Source organism: Eulemur rufifrons, chromosome 8, assembly GCF_041146395.1.
Source record: "Eulemur rufifrons isolate Redbay chromosome 8, OSU_ERuf_1, whole genome shotgun sequence".
NCBI lineage: Eukaryota > Metazoa > Chordata > Mammalia > Primates > Lemuridae > Eulemur > Eulemur rufifrons.
The window spans coordinates 90,740,797-90,757,849 of NC_090990.1; the positions used below are offsets into that span (position 1 = coordinate 90,740,797).

The 17,053-nt window shown below is 35.0% G+C and overlaps 1 protein-coding gene across 1 annotated transcript in view; it reads left to right on the forward strand.

Moving 5' to 3' along the window:
* CEP350 (centrosomal protein 350) overlaps positions 1-17,053 on the forward strand; it is a 159,567-nt gene that overhangs the window by 14,260 nt on the left and 128,254 nt on the right. The window contains exons 2-5 of the mRNA XM_069480283.1: positions 10,256-10,344; positions 11,510-11,556; positions 13,926-14,040; positions 14,997-15,156. Of these exons, the coding sequence (XP_069336384.1) occupies positions 10,269-10,344; positions 11,510-11,556; positions 13,926-14,040; positions 14,997-15,156 (398 nt within the window). The 5' untranslated portion in view covers positions 10,256-10,268. The remainder of the gene's footprint in view (positions 1-10,255; positions 10,345-11,509; positions 11,557-13,925; positions 14,041-14,996; positions 15,157-17,053) is intronic.

The window sequence follows — 17,053 nt, forward strand, 5'->3', positions numbered from 1 at the left end:
TGGCTACGTATTGGGATCCCTGTGGACCTCAAAACATACAGGTTTTGGGGCCTCTCCTCAGATCTGCTGATTCAGAATCTCTTGGGGATGACCATCTTTGTTTTTAACCTGTTATCCAGGTAATTGTCCTAGAGCTGCTTGAGAAAGCAGGCCCAGGAGACAAGAACTCTGTAGCATTGCGTGGCTACTCTAAAACTCATTTGCAATGGGAATGATTGGGAATGTATGTATGGGCTATTTGGGTGAGAGTAATCTCTATTAAAAAAAAGGCTTAGAAACTAGCTACAGAGGTAGAATGGGGGGTGTAATGATTTTAAAGTACTATATTTAAAACTTTTTGGTTTTTTGAGGGGGACAGAGTGGAGTGCAGTGGTGTGATCAAAGCTCGCTGCAGCCTTAAATTCCTGGGCTCAAGTGATCCTCCTGCTTCAGCCTCCCAAAGTGCTAGGATTACAGGTGTGCACCAACACTGCCATGCTCAGCTAAAAGACATTTAAATACAAAGGATGTCTCCTATATGTTCCCATTTGCCATGGTTTAAAGTAAACAGATATGATAACTTTATAACTGAAGGTGCATTTTGACATGTTATGCCAGCATCTTAAGACTGATTTGCACATTATCTTTAATACCAGTTCACAACATGTGCTCTAATTTTTTTAAAGAAGCTAAGGATACTATGTTTCAAAAAATATGTATTTATATATTCAGAACTTAGTGTGGTAAAGGTCTTTTTGAATATTGAGAGAAATTTTATTATGTTGTATAAACTTACATAGAGATAACTTTTTTAGGATTCATAGAGATACTTGTTTTGGATTCATAGAGATAACTTTTTTAGATGTGGAAAAGTGATTCAATAATAGAAAATAATGAAAGCCAAGATTTTTATTTTTTTAACAGAGTTAATCATAAACATGTGTGGTACACATTTGAATATTAGATATAAAAATAGGGAAATTAAAGTGAGGAAGGAAGGAGTAGAAGTCAGATAAGAGATTAATATGGAAAACAAAATAAGTGAGGGGAAAAATAGAAGGAAATAGGCAAATAGGAAAAAGAAGGGGAGAAAATAAGCTACTAATATTTAAAGGGAATATATCAGTTTTTTTTTTGTTTTTTTTGTTTTTTTTTAGGAAATGAATATAAATGTTTCCTTAATTTAAAGCAAATTTTCTTAAGTGAGATTGTACAAGTGAATGAGAAAACCAGGGATGATAATATGGAAAAAAATGTATTAGAAATCCTTCTCCCCCACTTCCACCTCCCTATTACCTAAAGGATTTTAGGAGAAGGAATGGTATGATATGGGTTTTAAGAGAAGGAATGCATTAAGCTTTCTGATTAAATTTATCAAATATGACCTATGACAATGTGTCTGGATTTCTAATTCCAGTTATTTCAATTTCCATGTTAGGATTCTGGCTTCTTCATGCCCATTGGAGACTCTTGGATCTTAGAATCTTTGTTACTTTATTTCATTATCTGTCAGGTAGGGTTCAGGTCTGTTAAGGTTGGGCACTCAACATCACCATACTTCCAGAATCAGGGAACTTGATTGCTGATAGACTCAAAATTCTTAACAAGACACATGTGTTTGCTACATTGTAGCCTGGTAATTAGCAGTGGTACCTTTCTATTACAGTAATTCCTGCAAAGAATCTGCTTAGCTGGGGATAGACCATTCCCTTCTAAGAAGCATTAACATTTTTTGTGAGGTTGAGGCCATGGGCCTAGTAATTAATCCTTGCTGTGAGTGGGTAGCTGGGAGAAATGTCTTCCCTTTCTGACTAGTGTTTGTATTGTTGAGTGAATCCAGATGGCAGTGTTCACTTTTCTAGTTTAACTGCTCATTACCTTGTTAATGTCTAGAGAGTGAATAAATGAATCTCCAATACAGTTTATATGTATTTCTTATACTATTTTTTTAGCTTAATCATAATTAGGCTTTTACTTGGTGATAGAGCAATAGCATTATATTTTGCTCCAATCTTCTGATTCATTGCACATTAATGATGATGTGCTTTTATCAGATGATTCCCATTTCCATGACATCATATATTTAGCTCATTATATGGCTATCTGTAGCTCCTTTCTTGCCTTGTTATCATCAGCAAGGTCAAATTTTGTGTGTGTACCTTGTTTATTTTACCATATATTCTTACAGGCTACCTGCAAAATAGTATATGAATTCCATTTCCTTGTTTTTCTTTCCATTTTCCATTTTTTCCCTCTGGTTTACTGGCCTGGTGATGTATGTTAATTGTGTTCCTTTTTCTTTCTTATGAGTTGCTTTGCAGCCTGGTTTTTTAACTACCTCCTCTGCTTCTGTGATCATGTTGTTTACCACTTCTGTTGGCCTACCCTACTCCCTTCTTCCTCATTCCTCCTTCCCCTGGCAGCCCTGCATTTGATTCCCTTCTTTTTTTTTTTTTTTTTTTTTAATTTTGAGACAGAGCCTCATTCTGTTGCCCAGGCTAGAGTGAGTGCCGTGGCGTCAGCCTAGCTCACAGCAACTTCAAACTCCTGGGCTCAAGGGATCCTCCTGCCTCAGCCTCCAGAGTAGCTGGGACTACAAGTACACATCACCATGCCCAGCTAATTTTTTTGTTTCTATTTTTAGTTGCCTGGCCAAGTTTTTCTATTTTTAGTAGAGATGGGGTCTCACTCTTGCTCAGGCTGGTCTGGAACTCCTGACCTCAAGCGATCCTCCTGCCTCGGCCTCCCAGAGTGCCAGGATTACAGGCATGAGTCACTGCACCCAGCCCCTTCTTTTCTGTTTAAATTGAGCTCATAACAGCTTCTAACACTGCCATTTGTTCATCTGTTCATTGGAGGCTTCTTTTGATATCAAAATAAGTAAGAAAATACAATCCTTAATGACCATACAACCTTGTGGGGAGACTGATACATATATTATTTGTAACTTTATTATAGTACTGATCATATTGTATACTATTTATGTGTGTCTCCTCTACTATTAATAGTTTGTGAACATTAAGTGCTCAGTGAATGTTCATTGAATGAATGAATTATATATATGTTGCGTATAAATGTAAAATGATAAGTAGTATAAAAAATGAACAGGGTGCTATGGGAAAGATGAAGTGCTAATTCTATTAAGGGACAGTCTGGGAAAGATTTATAGGAGATGACATAAGAATTTGGAATTGAAGGGCATTCCTGCCAGAGAAAATTTAGGAAAAGACTGTGGAGGTAATGAAATTTTCTGGATGTTCAGAGAATGTGATCTCGGTATGATTATCTAACACGAACAGTTGTTATACAGTTTCCCTAAAAAAAGCAAGGAGTGAGACTGTAAATTAGTGTTGTGAAGGTTTCCATGTGTCATCATGCTATGGAGTTGGGAACTTTATCCTATAAGTGTTAGTAATTGAAGAGTTGTAGGAGCAGAGTTACTAGATTCTGTTTTACAAACATAAATTTAGTTGCAGTATAAAGAATGGATTAAGAGCAGGATAATTTTTGAAGCTTTTACTATAATTTAACCTAAAGATGATGCTCTGAACGGAGACAAGGGGAAAAGAAATAGATTGGAGAAATGTCTTTTTTTTTAAACAGCACATATTTTATATATCATAATAGAGAAACATCTTAAAGGTTGAAATGACTTGGTAACCAAGTATCTGATGGAATGAAGGGGAGATGGGAGTTTGAAAGATGAGCTGGATCTATGGTAATCCCATCTACTAAAACAGAAAACAAGAAAAAGGAATAGTTTTAAAGATAGACAATAATGAATTTATTTGGTTTTGAACTTGATGAATTTGAGGTGCCAATGATACTTGGAGGCAGACCATCTAATAAACTGAAAAGTTGGGTCCAGAGCCACAGAAAGATCTAAGAAACAAATATGATTTAGGAAATAATTGAAACCATGGAAGTGTGTGAGATTGCCTGGGAAGAAGGACCTGGAAAAGAAGAGGCCTAGGAAGAGGCCTTGGAAATGTTACCATTGATGAACTGGACAGAAGTAGAGAAGCCATCAGTCAAGAAAAAAGCAATCAAGAGGTATGGAAAACAGGAGAGAGACATTTTACTAATCTCAAAAGTAGTGAGAGTTTCAAGATGAAGATTTAAAATCCCGAATGTTAATGAACTCATGTTATAAGACCCACTAACTAGAAAATTGTGTTACTAGAAAGGTATATTTATATTTCCTAGATTTTCTAGACAGATACAATTTTTTTAGTGTTTAAACTTTTCTAAGACTTTCATAAAAACAAACCTGTAAATCAGAAAAAAATAGCTTTTTAAGACTATGCTCCGATTTTGGGATAGAAAATATAGACTCTCTTTTTTATTTTTTTTTGAGCTAAGGTCTCTCTCTGTCATCCAGGCTGGAATGCAATGGCAGGATCATAGCTCACTATAACCTCACACTCCTGAGCTCAAGCAATCCTCCAGTTTCAGCACCCTCCCCTCCCCCACTGCAAAAGTAGCTAGGAGTAAAGGAGTACACCACCATGCATTGCTAATTTTTAAGTTTTTTTGTGGAGACAGGTTCTTGCTATGTTGCACAGACTGGTCTCAAACTCTTGGCCTCAAGCGGTCCTGCCACCTCAGCCTCTGAGTGTTGGGATTATAGGTGTTAGCCATTACTCCCCACCTAGAAAATGTGGATTTTTTAGTTTAAGGACTATTCACAAGTAAGTGACTTAAGATAAAGGCAAATTTTTATCAGTGGATTTAAAAAAAAATAATGTTTTCTAGTGACCAGAGAAAACTCTACATGTATCTCCGATAGGAACTGTCATTGAGTTTTTTGGAATTTTCTATTCTCTCTCTCTTTAAATAATATATTTCTTAACACATTTTCTATAGTATATTTGAAATGAATTTCAAATATATTTTTTGTAAATAATGTTTTTCCTCTAAGTTTGTGATTTACAGGCTTGAAATGAATATTTTTTTATTGGATTCTCTTTTTCCTGTGGCTTTTTATCTTTTTTTCCTTTTGAGGTAACTCAAATAAAGAGAAGTTTGTTGTAAGACTTCAGAGAGACCTCAAAGAATGCAAAGGCAGAAAATGAGGTACTGGTATCATGGGAATTGGAAAATTGTCAAGAATAAGACCATTTTTTCCTTTTTTGAGGGGCCACGTGGTTTCTCATTTGTTTTTCTTTGGTCTTCTTTTTGCCTTTTCACCATGACTTTTCAGCTTAACTCCTAACAACTCATTGTCTCAGTTGCTTAATGTTCCAGTTTCAAACTTCTGTGATCTCTTTTGCCAGGGACAGGTTAGGATGGTTTTGAGTCAGTTCCTCACTCCTTATCTGATCAGCTGTAGCTGGGGTGAGGGGCAGGGTCTTGTGGATTGTGGGGGCCAGGTAGTTCCTTAGAAAAAGGGCTGTGGGTAGGCAGATACAGTGATTGACATCTGTAATACATTCATACACAGTATCATTTAACAAACCTTTTCAGGAACATTTTAAAGACATAATTTGAGATCAGTTGTTTTGTGCTCAATAGGAAGATAGCCACCTTTGACTTTTGAAAAATGGTAGCGTGAAAGGAAGATGTATGTGATAAATGCTGAGTTCAGGATAGAGGTTATTACCTAGGTATGAGCAGAGATACACAGGGCACCGCAGCAAAACTGACAGTTTATTTCTTAAACTGAGAGGGGGGTATATGGGTGTTTATCATATTATTAATAATTCTTATACCTTGATATATCTTAACAGTAGTAAATTTTAAATGTAGTTAAGAAGAAAGTCTGTTTGTGGATGATTGAAGATCATTTAAATTTAGACTATGACAAACAATAAGCCTCAGAAAATAAAGCAGTCCAGCAGGCTATTGAAAATTTGTTAACCCTTTCCTGAAAGTCAAAATCATTGACAGTGTGGCTCTTAGCTATTATGCCATGGAAAATGTAATTCATAAAATAACTCTCAGAATGTCAAGTTAATTAGATTATTTGTCATGTCTTAGAAGCGTTTATATAGTCACGCATCACTTAACAACAGGGATATGTTCTGAGAAATGTGTCCTTATGTGATTTCATCTTTTCATGGGCATCTTAGAGTATACTTACACAAACCTAGATGGTATAGTCTGTTGCTCTTGGGCTACAAACCTGTGTGCCATGTTACTGTACTGAATACTGTAGGTGATTGTAGCACAATGGTAAGTATTTGTGTATCTAAAAATAGAAAAGGTACAGCAAAAATAGGGTATAAAAGATAAAAAATGGTATAACTATACAGGGTACTTACCCATGAATGGAGCTTCCAGGACTGGAAGTTGGTCTGGGTGAGGATTAGCCTAGCCTTACACAGGGTCAAGGTCATCAATATCACTCTCTTCCACCTCCACATTTTGTCCCTCTGGAAGGTCTTCAGAAGAAATAACATGCACAGAGCTGTCATCTCTCTCTCTTTTTTTTTTTTTGAGGCAGAGTCCTGCTCTGTCACCCTGGCTAGAGTGCCGTGGCGTCAGCCTAGCTCACAGCAACCTCAAACTCCTGGGCTCAAGCGATCCTCCTGCCTCAGCCTCCCGAGTAGCTGGGACTACAGGCATGTGCCACCATGTCCGGCTAATTTTTTCTATATATATTTTTAGTTGTCCATATAATTTCTTTCTATTTTTTTTTAGTAGAGACGGGGTCTCGCTCTTGCTCAGGCTGGTCTCGAACTCCTGAACTGAACACACCCTTGAAATCAGCACCCAAGTCAATAAACAATATTAGCAGTACCTCAGAAACCCTTCCTTGCTCCATTTCCAGTTACCTCTCTAGCCATTCCAAGGGTAATGATTATCTTCGCTTGTAGCACCATAGATTAATTTTGCCTATTTTGTACTTTATATAATGGAATTATATGGCATGTACTCTTGTTTCTGGCATTCTTAACATGTTTGTGATATTCAACTGTTTTGTTGCATGTAGTTGTAATTAGTTCATTCTCATTGTTAATGGTGAATAGACTATAATTTACTTATGGTATGAAATTTTACATAAATGTCATACTCCTAGTACTTAGTCATTTGTATTTGAAGAGGATTGACTGTTCATAGGGTATTTATTTTGAAATATAGATTTTCTTTCATGTTTACTCATCTACCTACACTGTCTTAGCCTTATTAGTATTAGCCCCTAGACATAGAAATTATGGATACATAGTACAGTTTTTGATAATTTAATCTATTTCTCCTGGCCTTTGGAAAATTGATAATTATTATATATTTTAGCATTTATTTTAGTTTTAAAGCAAAGAGATGTCTACCCAAAGAAAACTTGTCAAATAATTGACAGAGTACTTAGTAATATAGAATAACTCATGTTTGTTTAGTTATTTTTTCAGTTGGCTAGACCAAAAATATCTTTATCAGAAGGAAAGTAAAATGAGTTAATTTTAAAAATTATATTGGCAGCTCTGATTAGAGATTTATGTTTGAAAAATTTTAAACTATTGGCATATTTGTTGATTTTAGTTTTTCTCCCATCCCTATTTTCAAAAACCTAGTTTATTAAGTTTCTTGGAGCCACATTCTATAATCTATGAAAAATTCTATTTTCAGAACATTTTTGAAATATTTTTCTAGGAAACTTACAAATCAGGATTATTTACTTTTAGGTGAAATTAACTCCCTTAAAAATTAATTATACCTTTTAGTTTTATGTATTTGGACCTTGTAAGTAAGCTTTTCCTTTTCTGAAATTTAAATTGGGGTCTTTGATACTCAACATACTGTACTGCCTCTGTAGACGACTAATTGGGTAAAATAATTTTTATCAAATATGACCAAGGTTTAATATATTTGTAAGGTAAAGAGTTCATCAAATTGATAAGAAAAACATTAAGATCCTGGTAGGTAAGTGGGCAAAGAAAAAATAGAATATAAGAAAAAATAAGGCCGGGCGCGGTGGCTCACGCCTGTAATCCTAGCACTCTGGGAGGCCGAGGCGGGTGGATTGCTCAAGGTCAGGAGTTCGAGACCAGCCTGAGCGAGACCCCGTCTCTACTAAAAATAGAAAGACATTATATGGACACCTAAAAATCTATATAGAAAAAATTAGCCGGGCATAGTGGCGCATGCCTGTAGTCCCAGCTACTCGGGAGGCTGAGGCAGTAGGATCGCTTGAGCCCAGGAGTTTGAGGTTGCTGTGAGCTAAGCTGACGCCACGGCACTCACTCTAGCCTGGGCAACAAAGTGAGACTCTGTCTCAACAAAAAAAAAAAAAAAAAAAAAAAAAAAAAAAAAAAAAGAAAAAATAATTCACAAATGAGGAACTAAGATTAAAATTTGCAACAGAATATTTAACCCTGATAACATCTAGCAAATTCAAATTAAAGCAACCATTTTCTTCCTGTTAAATCAGCAAAAGAATAGATAATGTTTTAAAAGGTATTAACGAAACTGGTAGGCTCTTACATTATTGTAAATCGGAAAACAGTTTGACATTGAATCTCTAAATGTTCTTCACATTCTTTAGTCAAGTTTTAACATGCTTTGCAGATCCTGCTCTAGATTAGTAATCCAAATAAGCAAAAATTCATATACACAAATGTTTATTTGTAATAGAGAAAATGAGACATAATATTGTATTGGCTATCTGTTGCTTTGTAACTCATATAATCTCCCACCTCCAACCCAATTTAAGCAATTTAAAATGACATGTTATCTCATCTGTAGGTTGGGAATTTGGGAGCAGTTTATCTGGATGATTTTGGCTTAGGGTCTCTCATGAGGTTGTAGGAGAGTATCAGGGTAGGACTTGTTGTCATCTGAGCTTGAGTTGGCCTAGAGATCTGCCAGGAGGGCTCAGTCATATAGCTACAAGCAGAAGACTCAGTTTTCTGTAGCATGGACCTCCTTATAGGGCTGCTCAATTGTTCTCATGACACGGTGGCTAGATCTTGGAGATAGAGGAGAATGCGTTTTTATAACCTGGTCTTGGAAGTCACACATTGTCACTACTATCATTCGATATTAGTTAAAAGTGAGTCACTAAGTCCAACCTATACTCAGTGGAGAAGAATTAAGTTCTACCTTTTCAAGAAAGGAGTATCAAAGAATTTTTGGATATATTTTAAAACCACCACAAATGTCTAGCAGTTAAGTAGAACACAAAATTGAAATTACAGTAATAAAATTACAAGGGAATATGCAAAAATATCTTAATAGTTAGGAGTTTCTGAGTAGGGCTGAGTTTTTCCACCTGTTATTTTCCATACTTCCTGTGTTATGTGACTTTTATAACAGAATGATTCCTCTATATTCACAGGAAAACATGACTTTTATTGCCAAGTTATCTAAGCATAAGCAGGTCATGATCTTTTTTTTTGAGTCATGATATTTTTTGCCTTTTTCTTGTGGTAAAATACACATAACATAAAATTTGCCATCTCAGTTATTTTCAAGTGTACAGTTAGTTCAGTGGTATTAAGTACATTCATATTGTTATGTAACCATCACCACCATCCATCTCCAGAACTCTATACCCATTAAATAATAACTCCTCATTCCCTCTCCCCATCAGCCCCTGGCAACCACCATTCTACTTTCTGCCTCTATGATTTTGACTACTGTAAGTATTAATATTTTATGTAAATGGAATCATATAGTATTTGTTTTTTTGTGACTGGCTTATTTCTCTTAGCATAATGTCCTCAAGGTTATTCCATGTTGTAGCGTATGTCAGAATTTCCTTCCTTTTAAGGCTAAATATTCTATCATGTATATATGACATTTTGCTTATCCATTCATCTGTTGATGGACAGTTGGGCTGCTTCCACATTAGCTATTGTGAATAATGCTGCTTTGAACATGGAATACATGTACAAATATCTCTTTGAAACTATTTTCATTTCTTTTGGGTGTATACCCAGATGTAGATTTGCTAGATGTGGTAGTTCTATTTTTAATTTTTTGAGGAACTGCGATACTGTTTTCCACAGCAACTGTACTATTATACATTTCCACCAGCAGTGCACAAAGGTTCCAATGTTGCATATCTTCACCAGCATTTGTTATTTTCTGGAGTTTTTTTTTGATAGTAGCCATACTAATGGGTGTGAGGTGGTCATTATATAATTTTTAATGGTTTATTTCTCTAAGGAAAAATAAAATTACTGGCTTATCAGAAACTCTTAAGAGGATATAAAAATACCTTTTAGAGACGACACAGTCTTTTTCTGACTTTCCTGAAGGGCAAGATAAGTCAGGGCATTTTCTTTACTAACCTTATAATATTGATAGTCAGTGAATACTGATGATGTGATTGCAGGTAAATTGGCAGAATGAGGAGCAGCAAATCGAAAGAGGTGGTGCCTTTACCAAATCCAAGGAACTCTGAAAGCAAGGATACTGTTCAAGGTATGATTTTTTTTCTTTTTGAGACGGGGCCTTGCTACGTTGCCTAGGCTGGAGTGTGGTGGCTATTCACAGGTGCGCTCATAGCACTCTATAGCCTTGAACTCCTGGGCTCAAGTGGTCCTCCTTTTTCAGCCTCTCTAGCAGCACACAGGTACATGCTGCTGTGCTTGGCTTTGATTTTCTTTTTGTAAACTGAACTTAATCTCTTGTTTAGGATCATGTATATTAAATTCTGGGCTAATCAATAAGACAAAATTATACATATGATTTGATTTATAAAAAGTGGATACATTTTAAAATTCAATTTTGTTTTAAATAAACAAGGTACCTCTCTTTCAAAGGTATCCTATGGTAAACTGTTTTGTAAAGGAAGCATCCTTTTTTAAAATGAACCAGTATATGTAAAATTTTTCAGAATTTCTGGCTTAATATCAATAAATGGTATAATATAGTTCCTAATACAGTTATAGACCTATAATGTGCAGGTAACAAAAGAAATAGTCTTATTAATTCTTTTTAATAATACATTAGGGCTAACTTTAAGGCATGATATTTTTTTGAGAGAGATTGACAAACTGGAATACATTTGGAGAAATATTATTGGGTTTTTGAGAAATCTGGAAATCAAGTCACCTGATGAGTGTTTGGAGGCAATTAAAATATCCCAGAGAAGGATAACTTACTGTTAATATGTGGCCCTCAACTATTTGAAGGGCTGTCATCTGAAAGACTAAATAGATGTTACCTTTGTTTCTACTAGTAGATCGAAGTTTAGAGTAGTTTTCTAATCCTTTTCACATCGTATTGTGAAATACAATATAAAATTTTATATTTCCTGTGCTCATTGCGGTAAACTGAGGATACTGCTTATTTTTGGAGATGTCTGATACAGGTATGGGTGGGAATGTCAATCCAGCTGTCCTAAGGACTAGTAGTATCAGTGTCTATTCAACTTTAAACCATATGTTGGGAAGCTTGGCTGTACAGGATGATAGTTAGGGAGATAAAGCATATTTTGGCTAAGTATAATAAAGCATTTACTGAGGAATGGTTCTGCCTAATAAAGCAGTTCTCAAAGTTTTGTGTACATTTGGGAGCTTATTAAAATTCAGATTCTGAGATCTAATTCAGAGATTATGATTCAGTAAATATCAGTTTTTCCCAGCAGATATAACCACATCGTGGGATGCACTTTCTCAGACCAAGGCTGCTGTAAGTAGTTTTAGCTTCCATTTATTTATTTCTGGTTTAAAACTGATTTCCTGTTGTGATTGAATAGATTAAAATTATTTCTGTGATGTTTTTTGAATGAGAAAATAAAGTTAACATTTTGGTAAGACATTATATACTGTATATTACAAAGTGACCATAAATAACAACTATTAAATAGTAAAGGAATAAACATGACACTACTTTAGGTATCAGGAGCAACTAACACTGTGGCATATAAAATATTAAAATAATTTGTGTTCTTTACCTTTAATAAATTTGTTCATTTGGTATGTTGAAATGAAAATTTAAAATAGAGAATGAGTTAGGGAAGGTGGGGCTGTGTTTATGTAGAAGGCTCATTGTCAGGGAGGAAATGAAAGGAACCAACTTGTCCTTGAATAGACTGTGAGTTACCTCTTCTTTTTTGGGGCAATAACAGGCTTTTTTCTCACACTGCTGAAGAATAATGCCTATGGGTAACCAGTTCCCATTTGTGTTTTGCCCAATCTTGTCTGGAGTTTAGGAATCCAAATTTGGTCCTTCAAAGGGAGACCCTTTTCATTTTCATTTGCTCTCTGGGCAAATTACTCTTTTAACATATTCTTTTTTGTTTTCTATACCACCTGAATTTGAATCACCTTTTTCTTTACTAAGTATTTTTTTTTTTTTTTTTGAGGCAGAGTCCTGCTCTGTCACCTGGCTAGAGTGCCGTGGCGTCAGCCTAGCTCACAGCAACCTCAAACTCGTGAGCTCAATCAATCCTCCTGCCTCAGCCTCCCAAGTAGTTGGGACTACAGGCGTGCGCCACCATGCCCGGCTAATTTTTTCTATATATTTTTAGTTGTCCAGCTAATTTCTTTCTATTTTTTAGTAGAGATGGGGTCTCACTCTTGCTCAGGCTGGTCTTGAACTCCTGAGGTCAAACGATCCTCCCGCCTCAGCCTCCCAGAGTGCTGGGATTACAGGCATGAGCCACCGCACCTGACCTAAGTATTTTTATAGTTTTTCTGTCCTTTAATATTTAGAACTGGTTTGAAAATGAATCTGGAAAAAATATTATATCCTAGACTTGGTCCCATTGCAGGGTCAAATTTTGGCTCTATCCTTATAGCAATATATATTCTCTCTCTTCTACATGAGCATTATACATCTATAATAATAGAATAATTTTTATCCCCCAGTTTAATTTATTGATGAACTGTTAATAATAGTTGTTTTTCAAAACTGTTGGATGTTTTTGAAGAATTTTTAAGTATGATAAGGGGCTCATAGGTAGGGGGGAAATCTGATATAGAACTATTGATAAATAAAGGATTATTCTAATCTTTTTAATACATTCCACTACAAAAATTGAAAGAAGATAAATCAAAGTTTTATACAAAGCATTTATCTCTGTGTGATGAAATTTTGGTGATTTTAATTTTAATTTTTACATATTTTTTATTTTCTAAGTTTTTTTCCTGTGTAAGCATGTAATACTCTATTTAGTAGAAAATGCTTTTTAGGCCGGGTGCAGTGGCTCACGCCTGTAATCCTAGCATTCTGGGAGGCCAAGCGGGAAGATCTCTTGAGCTCAGGAGTTTGAGACCAGCTCTGAGCAAGAACGAGACACTGTCTCTACTAAAAATAGCAAAAATGAGCTGGGCTTGGTGGCATGCGCCTGTAAGTGCCAGCTACTCAGGAGGCTGAGGCAGGAGGATCTCTTGAGTCCAGGAGTTTGAGGTTGCTGTGAGCTAGGCTGACGCCACTGCACTCTAGCCTGGGGGACAGAGCAAGAAGCTCTATCTCCAAAAAAAAAGAAAAAAGTACTTTTTAAAATAATTGAGAACATTGGTGGTTATACCAAAAATTGACCTGTATTGCAAAATGTATATGAAACCTGAATTCTATCTTGTGAAGTTTCTCCTTGTTTTGAAACTTATTTTATAGATGTTAAACTGTAAAAAGTTTTGGCTGTTTATTTGTCTGTAGTCCTGAATTTTAGCCTAGCTAAATCATTCTTTTCTTATTTTTGCATGTGAAATGCATAGATTATATTGCATAATGGTATGCCACGTATAAGCTCAGATAATTTACTGGTTTTAAAAAAACTCAACAATTAAAATAATTCAGTGACAAATAGAAACTCTTTGATATTCTTCAGAATCTTACTGATTTTCTTGTCTAAATTTGGGCAGCATTTTGCCAGGTGTTATTACAGCTTAAATAATAAATGATGAAAAAACTAGTATTATAAGAAAGCATTGCTCAGTTTTTTCTACTTTGAAGAAAGGTATTGGACAATATAATTTTAAATAACCATATAAATTGACGGTAGCTGGATTATTTACAGAACTAACTTATGTGTTGTATTGGTGTTTAAACTTTAGCTGAGACACATTGAAAACAAGTTAGAAGTAGCCCCTACAAGTACAGCTGTGTTTGATTCCGTCATGGATGCCAAGAAATCTTCTGCAAGTGCTACCCGAAAAATAAGTAGGAAAGGTATGTATGAAGTTACTTCCAAAGATATAAATATGTTAAATATAAATTTTTGATGTTAGTTTTTTTCCTTTTTTTTTTTTTTTTTTTTTGCGAGACAGGATCTCACTCTGTCACTCAGGCTAGAGTGCCGTGGCGTCAGCCTAGCTCACAGCAACCTTAAACTCTTGGGCTCAATTAATCCTCCTGCCTCAGCCTCACCAGCACTTGGGACTATAGGCATGCACCACCATGCCTGGCTAATTTTTTTTATTTTTTTAGTGGAGATGGGGTCTCGCTCTTGCTCAGGCTGGTCTCAAACTCCTGATCTCAAGCGATCCTCCTGCCTCGGCCTCCCAGAGTGCTAGGATTACAGGCGTGAGCTACTGTGCCCGGCCTGATTTTTTTCTTTTTTGATTCACAGGTATATTATATCACTTTGAAAATGAAATTTAGTTGACTTAATAAGATGTATATTTTCTTACTAGTGTTTAAAATCATAAATGCAATATCGTTCATACAGATATATCACAAGTTGAGACAGTGCAGATATTTCTTTGATTACCTTTCATGTATTTCAGTCTGTGGTTTCTTAATTGGTGGGCTAAAACCTGCAGGTTAGAACTCTACCTAAACTATGATTTGATTTGATTTGATTTTCTTTTCTTTTCTTTTCTTTTTTTACCTGTGAGTTTGATGGATTGTATCTGATACTTCTCTTTTAAGTGAGTGAGAGCCATTGACAAAAAGAAATTTTGTATGTAGAATTTTATTTTGCATTGTTTGCTCAGAATATAGTCTTTCTTTATTGATTGGGTTACTTTAATAATTTAACCTGAATATTTTCCATCCACTTATATAATACCCAACTAGAGATGGCAGAAATAATAGATACCTAAATTATTTTCTTACATACTAGCCAAATTCAGAGATGGTTGTATTTGATAGCATATGTTCTCACAGATTTCCTTTTCCTTCAGATGGTAGATACATGGATGATTCTTGGGTTAATGCTCCAACCTCCAAATCCTCTAAATCACGAAAAGAGAAATCTCGTAGTCCTCTTAGAGCTACCACCCTGGAAAGTAATGTGAAGAAAAATAATCGTGTAGAATTTTGTGAACCTTTGGTTTCTTACAGGTTAGTATTGAGAAAAAATTATCAAATAGAGTTAGTCTGTAATATTTACAGTAAGATTATAATTTATTTTTTGAGCTTTTTGTAGCACTTTGGCTATGAAATAGTATTATAATACTCTAGTATTATTACCTTTGTCATTCTCCAAAAAAATAATGTTAAAATCTTTCACATGTAATATCGACTACAGTATACTTTTATAGATAAATATTTGGGGTGAAGAAGTAGTAGTATTTGCCTTAGGCCACCATTATTATAATAAATCTGTTTCCTAGAAAGCAAATTATTCAGTCTCTGAAAGTGTGCCTTTTTTTTCTTCTTAATATCTCAGATCGTACATTCTACATAATGAACTTTATCTAGCTTTCTTTTCTTCTTATTTTAATTTCTTTCTCATTAGAAAGTGAGTTAGTTTATTGTTTTGTTTTGTTGTTGTTTCAGCAACTTAGATATTCAAGATCGATGAATGAATTTTCTAATATAAAGTGCGTTGCATTTTGTTAACATAGTTTAGATTATTCAGCTGATAAAATTACAGGATTTTGTACTTGAGGGACACTTTACTAATGATTTAAATGCGTTCATGCTTTTAGTATGACAAATAGTAACAAGTAATAAATAATTACTGGACCTATTTCTTTGTTTCATTTGTAAGCATTTTTTGTGTTTTACAGTGTCAGTTAATAAAAAAAGAATTTCACGATGGTACTTGGTAGTTCTAGGTATATGTTTGTACTCTTAAATTTGAGATAAAGAATTTGGGTGAAGGAGGTGGATTATGAGTACAGTTCAATTTTTAAAATGTTACATTTGATACAGTTTGAAATATTTAAGTGACAATATTCAGTAGGCATCTAAAAATTTGGGTAAGAATGCATGTGGAATGTTCAGGACTAAGAATATAAATTTGGGAGTTGTCACTGGTATTGAAGTAATAAAAATAGTGGAAAAAATATAGAGAGAAGCCAAGTACTTAATCTGGGTAAAAGTTCATAGTTCGAAAAAAAGAGAAGGGAAAAACTTGAAGAATAATCAAAGTTCAGACTCTTTAAACATCATTAAGCAACTTGCCTAGAAACATCATCACTACCAGAATTAAGAATGAGTAACTGACTTCTTATTTATATTCTAACTTTCTTCCTGCAAAGGATACTACTTGATGTTTAAAATTGTGTAAATTATGTATCTTTTAAGAGAACAACAAAGATGCCCAGAGGATAGCTGTGAATGGAATTCCTTTCTCTGTGGTAGACTCCATTCATCACCTAAAACTCTTTTTTTTACCTTCTGTTTGTTTTTTGTGAGACATATTTTCCTTCTTTCTGTGGCCAAGGCTAGAGTGCAGTGGCATCATCATAGCTCACTGCAACCTCAAATTCCTGGGCTTAAGTGATCCTCCTGCCTCACCCTTCTGAGTAGCTGATACTACAAATACACACTCTCAGCTGATTTTTTAATTTACTTTTTTGTAGAGATGGGATCTCACTATGTTGCTCAGGCTGGTCTCGAACTCTTGGCCTTAAGTGATCCTCCTGCCCTGGCCTCCCAAAGTACTAGGAATATAGGCATGAGCCACCGTGCCCGGCCTGTATTACCTTCTGTATGAAACATGGCCAAATGTGTTCATAACACACTCCTTTTTCGCAGCCTAGTTAATCATTCCTCTGAGTTCCCGTAATACTGTGTAACTTCTTCTGTTATAGCATTTTATTTCATGTTGCATTATATTTTGATTGCATGTCTGCTCATTACACTAGTCTATATGTAAGGGCCTAAATTTTGTTTTATTCTCAAAGCATTAGTTTAATGCTGACACGTACTAAGTAGTCAATAAATATTTTTTCTAACATTTTATTATGAAAATTTTCAAATTTATAGAAAAGTTGAAAGAATTGTATAG